The sequence below is a fragment of the Dermacentor silvarum genome, chromosome 4, assembly GCF_013339745.2.
Source record: "Dermacentor silvarum isolate Dsil-2018 chromosome 4, BIME_Dsil_1.4, whole genome shotgun sequence".
Lineage (NCBI taxonomy): Eukaryota > Metazoa > Arthropoda > Arachnida > Ixodida > Ixodidae > Dermacentor > Dermacentor silvarum.
In genome coordinates, this window is record NC_051157.2 from 113348214 (window position 1) to 113366089 (window position 17876).

The 17876-nt window shown below is 52.0% G+C and overlaps 1 protein-coding gene across 2 annotated transcripts in view; it reads left to right on the forward strand.

Moving 5' to 3' along the window:
* Window positions 1-17876, forward strand: part of LOC119450505 (uncharacterized) — a 412316-nt gene that overhangs the window by 268853 nt on the left and 125587 nt on the right. The window contains exon 1 of one of the 2 annotated variants that reach the window (XM_037713984.2): window positions 6427-7162. The exons of the other annotated variant lie outside the window; for it this stretch is intronic. Coding sequence (XP_037569912.1) covers window positions 7043-7162 — 120 coding nt within the window. The 5' untranslated portion in view covers window positions 6427-7042. Of the gene's footprint in view, window positions 1-6426; window positions 7163-17876 lie in introns of those variants that run through there. 2 annotated transcript variants of the gene reach the window in all.

Sequence of the window (17876 nt, forward strand, 5' to 3'; positions counted from 1 at the left end):
AGCAGCCGTCACACGCCAAGACGAAGGACGACCGGGTGTGTGAGGGCGGTGTTTGCAGGCACGCGCGCCCGCTGAAACAGCGGGGAGAAGAGTGGAGAGGATATAGCATATAGGGGCACAAGTTGGAACAAGCGGAGCGTATACAGGCGGGAGGGAGATGATGCACCCTCATCTCTCTGCGTTTCTTTGCTGTTCGATTTAGTGACGTAGCGACGGCAATCACTTTCCGCCGATCCCTCCTTCGTTCAGCGTATAGCAACGTACAAAGAGAGGATGAGACACATGACGACGAGACAACGGTATCGGGGAGCAGATAAGACAGCATAGTATTGACGGATTGGTGTGCGGGTGGGTGTTCGGGCTGTTAAGTGAGAAATACGAAACTGCATAAAAGGGCCGACGAGAGCACGTGGACACGCAGATGCTCTCAAACGAACCTTTTTCTTAAAAAGAGCTTCTTATATAGGAAGAGAAACACAGGTCATTATGCCTTTAGCCGTTTCTGCTCCTTTATATTCGTGGTATTTTATTCTTACTTATATACTTGTAAATAAGGCAGCTCTTTTCAACGAAACTTTAGGCAGAAAGCATGATCTGTCCACTTCCTTTTCGTCAATCTGTGCATATGGTGTCCGTTTAAAACACAATGTGCCTCGTCCGCCTTCTCTTGAGCCTCGTATACCGATACATTCCGAGAAGCTTTCCCGCAACGCACCCTCGGCCTCTTGCATCAGTTCTTTGCTCACGAAGAAGCTACAGGAGAAACACAATGAGAAGCTCAGACATCGATAATAAATGTACCTCGGAGAAAGAAGAGGCGGAGACGGAAATGATAACGGTTAAAAAAGAAAAGGGGAAAGGGACGTCGATGATGTTTCTTTCCTTTGTATCTCTCTCTCCTCCCCATTTCCTCCTCCTCTTAGGCATCTGTATAGGGCCTCGACAGAGGGAGAGGAGGAAGGCAGGTGCTCGGGACTGCATCGATATTCGGAGCGCGTACATATCCGCGCGCATCTTTCCGAACAGGGCGGCGTATAATTGCCCTCCGCAGCGCCCCGGGCAGCGCGCTCCAATGCGCGCGGATGCAGCTGCCAATGCCGAACACTTGCGTGGAAGCAGCTTCGCGAAGAAGCTATATAGCGCGCTATGTAGCGATGCGTGAGCGCGGGCAGTGGGTCGCGGGCCCGTTTCTTTCTTTCTTCTTTTTTTTTTCTTTATACAGAATAGTCAGGAAGCGCACCATTCGGTAAAAAAAAGAAAGAAAGATTACCCGCAAGTTTATGCACAAACCAAAGCAACACCGTCAGCTGGATAAGAATTAGCCCCTAAATATCCGTCAACGAAAAAAAAATTACGAATAGAATAGTCAGCTGATGTTAGAATATCTGGGACCGAATTCACCGAGCTTTTCTTTCGAATGGCTCTTTACCATGGGGCATCACAAACAATACGTGCAACATCGGGATTGGCTGAAAGTATCTCTGTCGAACAATTCGAGCGTAAGAGTGTTTCAAATGATCGCTAAAGCCTGCAGAAGTTCGCACGAATACCGTTAGAGACCTGTAATCCGTCTCACCAACTCCGTATACAGGTGTAAGGAAGGCTACGGGGTTCGTCAATTAGCCAGTCAGTGACAAGAGCGGGCTGTGTGTTCTGAGATTGGGGAAGTGTACACAGACTCGCCCATTGTGCGCCACTGATCCTTCCGTGAAGCTGCCGTTCAGTCGGCGCCGAGCGATCAGAGAAGGACAATGAAGGAGCCTTCCTTCATCGGGTCGAATTCGCAAAGCTTTTCGCTCACCAATGGCAGGTCACTTTCGCTAATAATATCAACAACATCAGGATTGGCTAGAATTTTCTCTTACGAACAATTCTTACGAACAATTCAGAGGGCCCCGCTTCTCTTCTGGTTGGCTGGCACGACTATGTAGCTTTCGCAGCGCTCCATGTAGTTGGTGAGGCTCTTCGGCCAGCTACCGTGGTCCTCGTGTTCACCGATGACTCTATAGTGTCTGCCCTAATGGAATCAGCTCTCGCTGTTCGTTCGGGTCCACAACAACAGCATCCTCATAATCCTACCTCGGCGCCAGCCCGCAGCATCTCTTGTCATATTCAGTCGTCGACCCCTCCATCTATCGCTGTTTTGGCTGGTGCACAAAACTTTACTTAAAGCAGCCCGCGCAAGTAATCTATTATTTATTTACGAAACACTGACTCGCGAAGCTGATAAACATATCTTCCGTATCGTTCACTATAATTAACCAATTAATTCTTAAAGTAAAGCCGTTTCGAAATGAAGTTGACCTCTCCCTCTCTCTTTCCGCGAAAGAGAGGTAGATTGACAAGCTTCGCAGATTCCTCGACGCAAGAAGGTGTCAGCGTCTCGTTTTGCCGCACCAGCGACGTCACACGTATACTATGAGATCGCTATAGGAAGTCGCACCACGCGATAAGCTATAGGGCTTTACACAAAGCCAAGCAGCTGTCACACGCGAAATAAGTTCTATACAATACGCGCGCGCTTATACAGCCACTCCGAATCCACGAGACGTCCTTGAAAGACTTGGAACGCATTATTTCGTCGCCGCAGTCCACGGGACCGCCGCATGATAGCTGTAATAGACGTCCGCGAGGCCACGGGCGGCAAATCCTCGAGTGAAGAGACCGCGAGCATTGTCGAGTCTCACCGGTTTCGTTATAGCTGTAGCTTCAAAGCCGCTTCCGGGTGCCTGCCGGCGCTCTCGTAAACTCTCACGCGAGTTGCGCATCAGAAGCTCGCCGCCACAAATCCATCACCCGAGAAACCATCCCGAGCCGTCCCATGCTCACCGCCGTCGCCCCCGCCCCTGGTACCTGCGTGCTCGCTTCAAGAACGGTGATGAGTTTCTTCGTTCTAATCCCGCGCCTCGTATAACCCAAGGCGTTCACCGCCTTGCTCTTGTTCTCCGCATCTGACTGGTGTCTGGTGTTGTTGCATTAAAATAATAATAATAATCATAACGATTCGAAGACAGATGAGACCATGGTCGCTACCGAGTAGCTAACCATGCCTATAATCAAAGCGAGGCAACCGACTGTTGATAGAGCGTTTTAGCATGTAGCGTTACCGTTCTGCGGTTGTTTATACCGCCTTCCGCCAGCTGCACGTGTATTTGCAATATTGCGGGGCTTAATATTGAAACGGAGTTACAGATGCGAGAAGCTATGTAGAACGAGCTAGCAGCGAAAAGTTGCTGTCTTTTTCCACCTTCCGAAAACCGTGCACCCTCATATTGCGTTATTTACCTTTCTTTTTCTTTTCTTTCATCAGCTTCCTGGCGCGAACCTAATAGACCCTGAAGTGCTCTCCGGCGGCAGTTTCACAACAGGCGCGTTTTCCTTAGTCCGGATAAAAAAATCAAGTTCACGTGCCTCACGCAAGGGCGAGCCTTCATTCCAAGCTTATATAGGCGCAGGGGAGGCGCTAACCGACAGCGACACATTCTGTTGGGCTCCGCCCCACCCGAATTTATTGGCGGGATTAGAACGCTTTTCCGACGCTTAGTACGCCCCTTATCTCCGTTTTTCCTTATCGCTCTCATCAAAGGACTTCAATCTCGACAAACGTGCTGGCTTCGGGCGCGCCGTCACCGAGCAGAACCGGCGGAACACAGGCCTCTCTGTGTACCTCGCGCGCAGTTCCTTTTCGAGCGAGGTTGATAAACGTCACGAAATTGAAAACACCCCGGACGAGCGACAAAAGGGCTGGGAGTGACTGAATATCGCCGGGCGCATCTCTCTGCCGGCCTTCTTCTCTGCCTGGCTCGCGCCTGAATGGGACGAGATTTTAACAAAGATACGCAGGAACCGACGGAGCAGAAAAGGTCGAGGTTTACGACTTCAGTCGTCGGGGAGTGAGCGACGCCAGGCGAGACCCTCGCGTTACCTCCCCCCTCCCCACCCCCCCGCTCCACTCCTTCCCCAAGCCACCACTTCCCATTCTTCCCAGATGTTCCTGCTCTACTTTCCCGAACGTGTATTATTTCACTTTTCTAGTTTTATGTTCGGGCTGCGTCTGTCCCTACACGGACACGACACACCTCCCCCCCCCCCCTTTTTTTTTTTTGCAAGACGGCACGGGTCCGCGTTGCCTGCCCCATTCCGTCTCAAATCGCGACTTCATAGACGCAGCCGCGCGCTTTCTTCGTCGTCGTGTCCCCCCCTCCATATCCTCGTTCAGTGCTTCAGCCTCCCAAACCCCAGACGATAGCACTGCTCTTCCTACCCCATAAAAAAAAAAAAAAAGAACTCGGGGTCTCCGGGAACTGCAACAACACGAAGTCAAACCTCGAATTCGCGGCAAATATATAAGGAATGCAACGAAGAAGCGAGAGAAAAAGAGGAAAGGAAGGAGGCGAGGCGAAAGGAAGGCAGGAAAGAAGTGGGCAGGAGCTGAACGAAACTGGTCGCCTCCCATCCCGTTTACACGCGTCGTCCTGCTATAGTAACCTCCGAGGTTCACGTCCGTGCGCGCGCACAAACACACCGGGCGAGCCTCCCCGAAATTCGACACACGGCCGCGCAGAGACAGCGTATAGCGCATACAAGCGCATGCAGCCAGCAGCAGCCGCTTGCTTGCCTTCTTCGTTCCCGAGCGCCGGAGCGCAGCGCACCTCGGTGCCTCGAAATTCCGACGGCGTAGCTCCCGCGCGGTTTTTACGTGTTGCTTTTACCTGCACCCCAATGCTGCGCTCTACCGAGACGCGCACACAAAAGTCCCGTTGAAGGAAGCAAAGAAAGTGCAAAGAGGAAGGGAACGCCGAGAAGGTAAGGGAAACCCTCCGAAGCGAGGAGAAGAATACAGATGCAAACAAGGAATGAATAAACGGAGGAGGAGGGTGTGCAGTTTGCAACACGGGTTCGGGTAGCGGAGAGAGCGTGGGGGACCGGGGAAAGGCGCCTGGTCCGAACACCGGTGCTTGGGAGGGGGTGAGAGGAATAGACACGGCGGCGGCGGCGGGGCCGGCACACGTTTTCGTTTCGCGCGAGCTCGCGCAAAAGTAGGAGAGAGATGTGACTGCAGAGAGTTGGGAGCCGCAGTGGCGAGGAGGAGGATTACAGTGAGCTGTAGCGAGGGGGGCGCGCGTACAACCGGCACAAAGGACGGCTGCAGCATTGAAAATTAAAGCCTTCAAACTTGGTTCTCCCCTCCGTCCTGCACCCCGCGAATCTCTATATACGACACCGCTATTGCTACTCCGCGTTTCCTTGGTCGCACCTTGGCTTAGAACCACTTTTTTTCGTATTTGTGTAATAGTAGCTCCCGGTTTGTGTTCCGTGCGGGGCACCCAACCCCCTCCAAAATGCGAAACAGCCGTGCTTGCTCGGCGGTCTGTGTGTGCGAGTCAGAGGGCGACAGCGGCTGGAGAGGCGGGAGCACCAGTAGGAACGGTTATATGTCTAGAAAAGAAGAACGTTTCAACGACAAGAGAAGCTGCGCTTCTACATCGCCCCGACCTATTGCACCCCTCTCCCTGCAAACAAAACGACCCACATCCAAAGCAAGGTGAGAGTGAAGTAATGACAAAAACCGGCGCGCCGCCTCACCGAAGATGGATTCCGACACCTGGGAACGAGAGAAGTATCAGCGAGGGCGAAAGGTGCGAGAGATAGAGAGAAGGAAGGAGGAATAGGCACGCCCAGGGCTGGGACTGCGGTGAGCAGGGATGTGAGATGCAACGAAGGCAGCTAAAACAAAAGGGTAGTGCTGGTGTAGGAAGGAAGACGTTGCGGGACTGGCAATGCTGCCGAAAAACTGTTCCGTTTGGGAAAGCCGAGAGGTCATCGGGCGCAGACCCTTCGCAACCAGCCCGACGACCAAGCAAGAACAAGAACCAATCAAATCGCTTGCCCGTCCAAAATAAAGGCTCAAGACGGACACGAGGTACTGCGCCGAGCCGATCATCTGCAGTTGCGGAGAAAACAATGGCCGAGAGAACGAACGAAGGATGCATCGAACGAGATAACTAGGGCTCCACCGCCCTCTGCTTTCTGCGCTGGAAAAGATAGACGGATAAACTCCAGCCATCCAGCTCGTCGCCGCTGGCGCGCGATAAGACAAAAGGTGCAGTAGAAAAAGAAGCGATCGCGCACACCGCATCGCACGGCGCACGTGCGCGTTCTAACAGAGAGAGAAAGAAGCGAAGGGAAGCAGCGTCCGCAGCATTCAAAGGTGAAGGCGAGAGATGCCTGCCGTCCCGCCCTCCCCTGTTTATTCCGCCCCCCCCCTCTCTCTCTCTCTCTGTTATGCTGCACGGCCGCACCCGTTGTTTGGCTTCTCTTTATTTTACGCTCGGTGCATCGCGCGGCTCTGGCCGGGCGGGCGGCCGGGCGGGCAGGTGGTAGGAAAAGAATTCCAAAGGCGGCACGCACACGCACGCACGCACAATCTACGGAGATGGCCGAAGGGAAAGGGCGGTCAGACCGAGGAGAAGGAGAGCTGAAAGAAGCGCCGGTTTCGGGCTCAGCTTGCTGAGCCGCGCGCGCGACAAGCGAGATTGCCCTGCGAGGATTGAGAGAGAGAGAGAGAAGGACTTGCAGAGAGAGGAAGGCGAAATGCCGGGCACGCCTTCTTCTCAGCCTCTTTCTCTCTCCCGTCCTATTCGGAGGAGAGTTTTTCCCAACTCCGTGTGCGGCGGCGGCACACAGTCAACAACACCGCAGCAGTCGCGCCGTGTGCGAGGCGATGGCCAGACCTGTGCGCGCATGCATTGAGTCAGTTGTAGTCGTGCGGCGGAGCAGCGTCGTCGTCACAAGCACGTTGCGCCTCTTCTGAAACACCGGCAACTCCGCGCGGCGGTTTCGACTTTCGTCGTCGTGGAAGTCGGTTGCGCCCGCCCAGTCTCCGTGGTTTATTTTTTGTGCGTGTTTGATTTGCTTTTTCTTCATCGAACGAGTGCCGGTGTGAGTGTGCGCCGAGACCTCGGTGTCTTTCTCACGTTGTGTCCGTGACCAATGGAGTGAAATAGAGAGACCTCGGTCTCTTCCGTCGCCGCCTACCGCCATGCCGAGGGACAGGACGGACGAGAAGCGGGCCATGGCGAAGATGTGCGATTGGATGTACGTCACCGACCCGAGGTTCATGGGTCGAACAGGGCCGACCACCGTCCGCCTGGATATCATGGTAAGCAGTTGAAACGACGACCATTCGAGCGGAGTGACGGGGGTGACAGCTCGGGCACGACGCAGCATGCCCGTTCGGCTGTCACGTGGATTGCCGCATCGACGCTTGCCTCCTTCTGTCTGACGTCATGGTGCAGCACCTGATTCCTCTGTCTTCTCTCCAAATTTGTTTGGGATGGTTGGTGATCACGGCCGTTATTTCAGCATAGAGGGATGCTGTCACTTGTCAGTCGCACTGGGATGATCATAGTCGAGCGCATTTGATGCTGTTAGCCAGAATTATTCTAAATTTCTTTTCTTTTATTCTTCTTTTAATTCTCGCTTTTCATGCCAGTCGTGTTGCTTGCGGGTCGTGTGTTATCGCCGAGAGCTTCTGTTGAAAGATGCCTGCGCTGCTTAATCACGTCAGTATCTTATCGACAACTGACAAATACCATGTTATCTATGGACGATTGTTATCGCGTCTTTGTAATCGCCGAAGCTTGATGTAGTACTGTTTACTTATGTCGCCTGTTAGCCATGCTAGGAAGCCGGTTACAACTACTGTCGGCGCTCGCTAAACGAATGTGGAAAGCTTTAATTATCGCTCCCACCGGACACCTCCAGCATTTCAATGGTTCATTCACGCCGAAAAACTCGTTCATTGTATGCGACGGGTAATCGCGACGGGAAAGCCTTGACCGTATTCGTCAGAATCAAATCCCAACTCTTGGATGGAAGCGCTTGCAAAAAAAAAAAAAAACCCTTGGCAGTCCTGACTCCGAGCACTGACCCCTCCTTGAAAGCTAATGTCCGAGGCAGCTCTCACTGGAGGGCCAATAGGCAAGCGTTGCTGAGACCGCGCTGGAGTGTGCGCCGACATCGGAACAGGCGTCAGGCAATTCGCGCGTGCGAACAGGGTCGCGACCCTTTCGCCACCAGAGAGCCTCTCGCTGCTCCGTCGATTAATGCAAACGCGCCAACGAGTCTTTAACAGCCGCGAAAAAGAGTGAGGAGGTGTAGAACACGCAGAGAAGGCACTCCTTTCAGCGTTTCGCCGTCGATTGGTGCCCCCCTCATCGACACCTCGAGCGGGCCCGGCCGGCCGTTTGCGGCGTACGCGATATGCCCGCGGGACGTTCCGAATCGCATCGAGAGAGAGTCGTGACGCACGCTGAAGAAGCATCATGCATGGCTCGTCGATCGCGGTTAACCTCTCGACTCGCGTTTATTGCAGGCTCACCGCGGGGATCGCAAGCCACACGGTATATAGATGCATGCATGCATGCATGCATTGCCCCGCGCTGCATTACTCACCCAACAACAACAACGCATTCCGCGCTGGAGAGGAGAAGGGCTCGAAGGGATGGTAGTTATTCGGGGCTGGGCTGTTTATAGAGTGGGCGACCCCCCCACTGCTGTCACGCGCACAATGAATGCCATCGTTGACAATTGCCGGATAGCACAGAGCGTTCAGACAGGCGGTGAACGGTCGATAAATGCTGCGCCGTGGATATCATGGCCTGCCTTTTTCTCCAGGGTTTTAGATACGTCTGAGCTGATCCAGGCAGATAGGTGACGGGTTTACTCATAGTCGTTTCGGGTCATGTGATCCAATTGTCATCAACGGCCTATCTTGTGACCGCTGCAGGACGAAGGTATCTGATCTACCAAAACCACACACGCAACTTTCGTTGGTTGGCCACAGATGAAGCGTTCCAGGTACTTCATTAATTAGGTGTCGGCCGCACGACCTTGCTGTATACCGTGCATATGCAGAGCGCACCTGACAGGACGCGGCAGTGAGGCGCTTGCCAGATGCGTCTGCTGACAGGGTTAAATGTGTCATGTACGCAAACTACGAACATTTTAGCTTAGCACCTTTGTTTAGCAACCTCCATAGCGGGGCTGCAAGATAAAAAAAAATGCTTACTTTTAACAGATTCTAACGTGCCAGCTGCTAAAAAAGCATCGTTTGCATAGCGGCCCGTGTTTTAACCCCTTCGTGTGACGCCCGGTTAATTCCGCGCGCAGTAATTCTCCCAGCCCTTTTGACGGCCGCCGGTCGTATACACCACCTACATCCACGCGCGGCTTAACTTGTCGTATTGGGATGCACTGAATGAACACTTTTATTTCGCAGGGGACCGAGGCATAATTATGTTAGGTCGCGTACTAATGACTCAACAACGAAACGCTGTGTACGTGATCGCTGTCTCTTGTCTTGTCCACCTAATTAAAGCGCTCGCGAATATGAACAGCCACGTAGAGAGGAGAAAAAAAAAACACACACACACACAAAAAAAGGACGAGGTAAGCAGCTTCCTCAAAAAAAAAAAAGAAAAGGAAAACCTCCTTCGAAGTTCACATAACTACTTACTTATCCGAGTCTGTAGTCTACCAAAACACATTTTCCAAGACAAAGAGTCCCACTTTCTTTGCGAGTTCACTAAGCAGCGCGCGGTTGCATCCCACCATTTATCTTCCGTCAAATCTGCAGGGTGAGCATTTCTTTATTAATTTCTTCTATTTCAACGATAAGCGAGTGCATCAAAGAGAGCCATAAAACAGAGTATAGAGTGCAGTATAGGGAGCACTACATGCATGCGCTCGCATGTAGGCTCCCTAGACTGCAGCCTGTACGACGCGCCCTCTAAATCCTATTTTCGTTTTCCTTTGCGTCGAATTCGCAACAGCCGACATGGAACGCTGCAGGGCCAGCTCTGACGCACGGTCGTTTTGCTTCTGGCATATCGCGGAATACTTGTACTGCCTTGCGAGCGCATTTGTGTATGTTTTCGGCCGCAAACGGCAAGCGGCAGTTCAGTAACGGCAAATGGCATCTAGCGCAAACGAGGAAGAGAAATAATAATAAAACGGAAGGTAGAGTGAAAGAGGCACACTTGGTGTTGTTCCAGTGACGTTTTTTTTTTTTTTTTTTTTTTTTTTTTTTTTCCCATATCGTTGTGCGCAGCTGCTACCGCGCAGTCTCTCAGTGGCATATATGCTCGCTGGTATATAGTGCTCGCGCTCTGTTTGTCTTGCCATCTCGCGTCATCACAAATTAATTGATTCCACTCCAGCCTGCTTCTGAACAGGAAGCAGCAGCAACAACAACAGTGGATTTAGGTCTGTGTGCCTGCTGTTCCCAGGAACCTTATACCGTGTGTGTCGGGGAAAACAAGTTCGCTTGCAGTCGTGATAGAAGTACTGCCTCTAATGCAGCGACCTAACTGTGTTTCACCCCTCCCTCCTTCCTTTGTCATTACTGCTTCCATGTCGTGGTTAAGGTTAACTATACGGCGACTTACCATCGCACGAATACGAATCAATGTGCGGGGGGGGGGGGGGGGTCTCTATACGACAGTAGATATCAGCAATTCCGGGAGTCGTATATACGGCAGAGAAACACAGTTTCGCGGCATCGGCAAATGATTAATTTCGCTCTGATACGACTAACTTGATTTAGTTGTTACGGCAGTTGCCCGAACGCATTGTTTTACTCTTCCCCCCCCCCTCCTCTATCAGCTCCCTCCATCTCTTGACCAATGGTACGAGGTAGATCTGGCATGTATATGCAGGTAGACGCCAATCACGCCATGATGAGATTAATGATATTTCGCGTGACGGCGCACCCCTAATCATAAACTACCTTACAGAAATGAAAGATAGGGGGGGGGGGGGAAGGGGAATGAACATATTTTATTGAGCGCCTTGTCCAGTTATGGCTCCAAGACAGTCCTGGTATGGGACACCAGGGTCTCCTGGAATATTACTGCTATAATATAAACGAACTACAATTTCGTCGCAGTAAGTGGTAACGGATGTTTGGTGGTCAGCCTCGTCAACCATTTGGACCGTAGGGCTAGTTGTACACCTCCATGTTCTCCAGATGTGGAGACAGATTTTGCAGACGCAAATCTCCATGCTGGGCGAATAAATTTGCTGAAAGGGACGCTGAAAAGGAACGGCTAATTAAATCAGTCTTTTGGAGCTCTCTGAATTTATCAGGAATGAAGGCCGGATTTGTTTTTTGTTTATCCAACTTTGCGCGCAGACCGGACCGTCGATTACGTCATTATGAGACTGTGCATTCACCTTATTTTCACCTGTGCGATGTCACACGACCATGTCGTACCTTACACGCTACAGGAGTTCCCCCTCGACCTTCATATATCTGTGAATATTGTACCCCTATGTATTTCTCATGTTATGTGTGCCCTCCTGCTATAACAGTAACGTTTTTTTTTTTCCATTCCATTCCTGCTATAATCCCAGCCGGGATTGGCAGTAGGTATTACTAATAATATTGATAATAATAATACAAACTTCAGCAGTCCCACCATACAGCCGATGTGTCCGGACTTCTCTTGCATTCGGAAACGGGCTGGCCCTCGTTAGGGACATTTCATACGCTGTCGACGAAAGCTACCGGAGTGCGGCGCCGGTTGTTATACTTTTCGCGGCTATTGTTACACGTGCGGCTTCCTTCCCGTGCATGGGTCAACGAGTCGCGCACTAATTATACTCGTCGCGTACAGGATGACGCTGTCCTTTTCGAGGACGCTGTGTATTCAGCGGAAACGAGGCCGGTGATTCCATTACGTAACGCGGACGAGCGAGTCTCACAGTATAGGCCGCGGGGAGGAACAGTGCGGCTCCCATAGGGGGCGCTTGCGAGGTTGCACGTGGCGCGCCTAATTTTGCGCCTTTATTGGGAACGAGAGAAGTCGACGGCGGCCGTATCGTTCATTCGTCAGACTGACATCAAAAGAATTCTGGGAGACTCGGATGCAACAGCTATAGGGCCGAAGCATTTCTTCATTTTTGGAGGGAAATTGATATATACGGTGTCGCAAGTATGCTATATAGACCCCTTATTTGCATATTCCCGTCTGGCACCCACGCTGCACGTTGTGGACTGAAATTGCCTAACTCACACTGGGTGATAGGAAAGAAAACTAATAACGCGCATGGTCAAGCTTGCGACGCTGCCGCGTTATCGGAGAGCCAAACTATATGGCGGGGGGGGGGGGGGGGGGTTACGAAAAGCAGGGACGCTATTGTGGAAGAGATAAACTAACGGCGATTGCATGCTTGCCAAAAGCCATTTACGCTGAATGCTGCTGCGGGAGCGGTGGTTTCGTGCGGAGGAGGAGGGGGGAGAATGATTGATACTCCTGTGAACGATGCGTCCGAATGAATGGGGGAGCAAATACAGGCGTCCTGTGCGCACCAGGATTTCCGGCGCAGCCGGCGCTCTTCTCCGCGAGGCACCACCACTTTAGCTCCCCCGTGCTATTGATGCCGAAACGCTATTGGCTTTCTAGCCGCTGTGGCTGCGACCGCCACGAAAAACCGCGACGCGTCCGCGCAGTCACGCGGTCAGGGACGCATCTGCCGCGCGCTATGGCATAGTAGGGTGGTTGTGGGGCGGGGCGAATCTACGTGTCATGGCGCGCCCCCTAGGGTGCACACTTTCGATACGCTGTGTGCGTCGACCCCAGTAGCGAAGGCCTGCGGTACTATCACGCTTCCCTACGTTGTCCTTGTGCGAAAACGCCGAATATCTCCTACTGTGTATATGATAATGGCAGGACGCCCCTATCGATATCTGAGCAAGAGATTGGGAAATACATATATATATAGGCAGAACGGGCAAACAGCGATGGCGAGTGAAAGTGGGTCACACTGGGTATAACGAAGATTGCAGGATGGATGTCGGCTGCTTGTTGAGGAGTCAGAGCGTTGTGATTTTGCATATTGAAGAAAACTTCCTTCGTCACCTGCTTATCTCAGCCTGCTTGGAACCGATTTCGCGAGATTTTCTTCGAGAGTAAGTTGCAGCGTACACGCGCAATCCGGACACTTGTGTGTATAATCTATTCCCCGTTACGCCGCTTCTGAAGTATGCATGCGCGACCGACTGCGACGCGATATCATCAACAGCTGTGCCCACAGAAGGCACTACAGTCAGCGGACGCCTCCGCATACGTTATTTACAGCGATCTTGCTAGACGTACGAATCGCGAGACAAAAAAGTTTCGGAAGAGCCGAGCGTGGGCGCGCACACACGCATGCTATAACAAACACGTGCACGACTGTGGAAACGCTTTCCTCCTACACGACGGCAAGCTATGGATCAACGGCGACGCTGGGGCGCTGACACGGCGTACATGCTCCGATCTAGCTACGCACACATATACACCCCTATCTTCATTCCTCCCTCTCCAATGACTGCTCGCTCTCTCGACCACCGTTTCTCTTTTCTCGCCGATCGGCTTATTTCTGTCCTCGCTTCGCGCAGTCAACTTTTCGCATTTCGAGCTCACGTATACTATACCGCCCGTCGCTATAGCGTGCACCTTCTATATACGCCCTTCGCCTCGCACCCAGCCCATCGGCTGTTTTATGTAAATCCTCGATACGGGGCCGGCGGGGCGGAACACGATCAAAGCGAGGCAGCGTGCCGAGCGAATATGTCACCTGGGCAACGCTTCGCAGTGGCGTGTGGCGCGGCCCGTTTCATGTTCGCCGGCGGAGAGAGTTCGCCACCCGTCTTTTACTTTTCCTTTCACTCGCGCTTCGGCACTGGCCGGTTCGTACTCCGCCTCTCCGAGGCGCGTTCCCCAGCCGCCCAAGAAAACTGATGCCAGCTCCTCCTCGCCAGCGGCATGCATGCAGCAGCAGCAGCCCCACAGCTGGCCACAGCGTGGGACCTTCGACGAGTCCACGCATCATCGTCCACGCCGTGCTGACGGAAAGAAAGTGACGTACGCGCATGTTGTTGCGCGCTGCACCAGGTTTCCTCTTCTATATGCGCCACGGTGTGTGTGCGTTATATATATGGTGCAAAAAATACCGAGGCGTTGCTGTGCCGTCGGGCGCGTCGTGTAAGGTCGCCTTCTCTCTCCTCATACCCTCGCCGTCTTCCTGTTATGCAGTATGCCGCGCCGGAAAGGAGGCAGGGAGAGAGAAAAAAAGTATTGAGATTCCCGTCTCGTTGCGTTTTCGGCGTTGCACCCCCTTCCTGCTCCGACCGTCCAAATCGAGAGCACCGATTTGTTCGGGTGTATGTGAGTGTGTATATATGCGTACGAGCGCGCCTCTCCGAAAATGCGTCGTATTTCTGACTAAAGAATAGAATGTCTTTCGAGCGCGATGTTCAGATTTGAAATAGGCTAGAGAGAAGAACGAGATAACTTTCGGAATGTCTGTCGACGGCCTGAGCGGAAGTCCGGCTGCGCGAGAATTGTTTCTTTGTTAAACTTACCGTCAGATTTTTTTTTTTTTTCATGCTCAGTAGTTTTGACAACTACACAGGCTTGAGTTGTACTTTTTGGCTCAAACGTGACAGGCGCGTGCATAGTTTGACCATATATAAAGGAGAGCGAGAGAGAGATAGATAGAAACGAGATGGAGGGAACGCGAAAGCGCAAGCTGTAGTGTGAGCTCAATGTTGTGAAATATATCACGATCACAAGGAAAGTAAGGCTAAGAAGTCCACACGTAAATTGATACAAAACAGCAATATTCGGCTGTGTTAGCTAAACGGGCCCCCCTTACACCCTGAGAAGAAGCTTACGTAAACCACCAGATAGCTTAAGTAAACCACCAGAAGAGACGCATATAAACGACTTAAAACGAGTGGCGACGCCGCCCCGAAGTTTTCGCGCCTGCAGCTCGCAGTTTCGTCGGGAAATTTGACAGCGTTTACTATGAGAGCATGCGAAAGGAATCACAGAGACTCGAACTAGCAGGTTTCGACAATTTTTCCTGTGCCGAAACGGTTCTAATACGAGAACATAGTTTGAACTCCTCAACGTCATACTGATGCTTACCGGCACAGAGGTGTTCGCCCGAAAAAAAAAAAAAAAAAGACAGTTGTTTGGCCTTCGTTTCCTTACCAGTATTAATCAACCCTTATTCGCCGAATGAATTGGAGGGGCGGGAGGGGGGGTGAGCGCGAAAGCATACGTTACCAGTGTAGGCTGATTCATTTGTCTTGGTATTAACGCTTATACAGCAGTTTGCTCCGTAATGGTTCAAATTTCAAGTCTCCTAACGTTATGGCTTCAAGCTCTCCGTGGCCCCCTTCCCGCGACTCCTCAGTGCCACGTTGTCCTTGGGAGCGCTGTCAAATCGGCGCCTCGCTAACGGGGCGCGTTTGCCGACCAGCAGATCGGCATCACTTCACGCGCATCTGAGCTTCGCAGCTGACACACCCAAACGACGCTGCGAGGGTTCCGTAGTTTTCTCTCCTCTGTTTTTTTTATTTCTTTTTCTTTTTTCAAATTCTTAGCCAATCTCTGGGGGGACGTCTCGTACAGGGCCCTGACGAGATACTCAGCGGGAAGAAGAGGAAGGGCTATAGGCTGTCTCCTCTTCATTCTATATAGCGATCGCTGCGCGCGCGCTCGCTTTGGAACCCAACCGCGCGAGATCATCCGAGCCGAGAGAAGCCGAAACGACACCCCGTCTCGCAGTTAAGATATCGCGATCGATCTTTTTTCTTTTTTTTTTTTTTTTTTTTTTTTTTTCCTCTCGGGCGGTGGCGGCGGCGAGGCCTTGCCTCTGCCATGCCACCTTCTTTCCTCTCCCGCTTTTCCGTCCTAGCACACACCCAATTCCTCGCGGCTACTTTGTTTTGCTCCGCTGGCGTTGTCATTCCGCGCAGATTTCTCAGTCGTCGTCGGTGTGCAGAGACAGCTTAATAGGACGTCGAGGAGGCTACTGCTTGGAGAACGAACAAAAAAGAAAGGAAGAAGATAAAGACAAAAGAGGAGGAAGCGAAACCGAACTGGGGGCCTGCTCTCTCCGCTTCCGTTTTAGAGTCGGCTGGCTGCTCTTGCGGTATCTTCTCGAGCGAGAGCCGCTGCTTGTGTTGTTCACTTTTCTTTTTTCTTTATCGCTGACTCTTCTTCATCCCTCCCTGGAATGGGCGGTTCCTCAGTCAGCAGAGGGCTTGAGCTGGACCTCTACTAGTGTGACCCCCCCCCCCCTCCCTTTCGTTCACGGACCCCTCCCTGGACCATCCGAACGCCCATGTACTGCCTTGCCTCCAGAGGTCCGCCGCCGGCCTCGCCCGCCCCGTCCTGCACGTCCTCTGAGCGGCTTATCCTACCTCCTCACCAGCTCCTCTCTCGGTGGATAATACAGTACGTTCATGGCACCCGCCGGTTTGTGTCTGCGCGTGTTCCACTTCTCGAACATGGATGACGATGAGCTCTGCGCATCGTGGAACGCTGTGTGCTGCCAACTGATCTAGTGTCCGTTTATACTAAGCAAGCGCGCGAACCACTCTGAGCGTATTTCGGACTGATTTTCGATCGCGCCGGCGCCGTGTATTACTTCATGCCGCACGATGCCTGTGCCCCGCAGTCATGGCGGAATGATGCTTCGTGCGAACGTAACTCAAAGTGACAACCGCATAGAAACCGTGCGTACAAATCTGGGCGCAGCGTATTCAGCTTAAAACAGACGCGGTGACGCCGCATTAGGAATGTGTTTCAATATGGTAGCCACTTTAAATGGATCTTGCCTATGTCTTGATTTGATTTGGTTTGTCTTAGTGCAGCCTGCCGGCCTCTGGTGAATTTTATCACCACCTCTCTCTCTCTCTTCTGTTATCTGTAAATGCCAAGCTCGCGCGCGCCTGCTCCTTTTAGTGTCAACGAGTGTTCCACTAATGGAAAACGACGAGCAGCGCGGACGACGCCAAAGCGCTTCACTGCCCAGTGTTGGTGCAGGGAAGGCCCCGACACAGGCGATATTGTTGTGGTGCCCCCTCTTTCCTTCGGTCGAGGTGAGGCAGCCACGTATTGGCAAGGTTCTATGGCGATCCATATTCATAGGTAGGAGCAGCCTGTTTGGAACAACGGCTCCCAGCGCGCATACCTTGGTTTGGTTTGGCGGAACACAGCATAGGCAAGCGCGCGGGAATTCTTATTTTATTTTATTTTTAATTTTTGATTTTTTTGGTCGGGACTTCGGGTCCGCGGACGAGCAAGCCCGTAGGGAACGTCCATGCGAAGGTGCGTCTACATTTTTGCAGATAGTGTTAAGTGGGTAGACACGCAAGGGGCAGTGTTCTGGGTGCGCCGCGAACACGAAGACACACGTTCTTTTTTTTTTTTTTTTTTTTTTTTTGACAAGCGAAGATACCAAAGCGCCACTCCGAATTACATGAGAAGATACACTTTCCCGACTTTGGACGAGCGTATGACATCGTTGCCGTAACTTGCCTTCGTAACACATGCATCTACAAAACACTTTCCGCAAGCGCTTGTATCGGGATATATGTTAGGTGTTGCTTGGCCTCACAACGAGTCCTGCCTTCGTTTAGGTACGGGACTATTTGTGCCAAGTATAAGAAACAGTAATTAAGTCCGGGCGTTTTTTAATATAATAGAATGGGTGAATGTTTTTCGCTACATAGTATATAGTTTTGTGGCATTGTCGTCGTTCACGAAACGAAGGTGTTGAGGGTATGTCCCTTTATCAAGAACGTGCATACACACGTACACAGAAAGAGAGAGAGGGAGACCAGAATTTCTGCGGCCGAGTCAACGTCGGCAAAGTCCCTCTATGAAACGATGAAACGCCAACAACAAATATGTGCACAGTGTCAAACAACGGCGACCATGTTCTGTTGGGCCTGTTACCGTCTTCGTGTATTGCATGTTGTCCTTCAATCGCGAAAAGTGCGTTGGAAGTAGCGTTCGTGGACGTTGAAG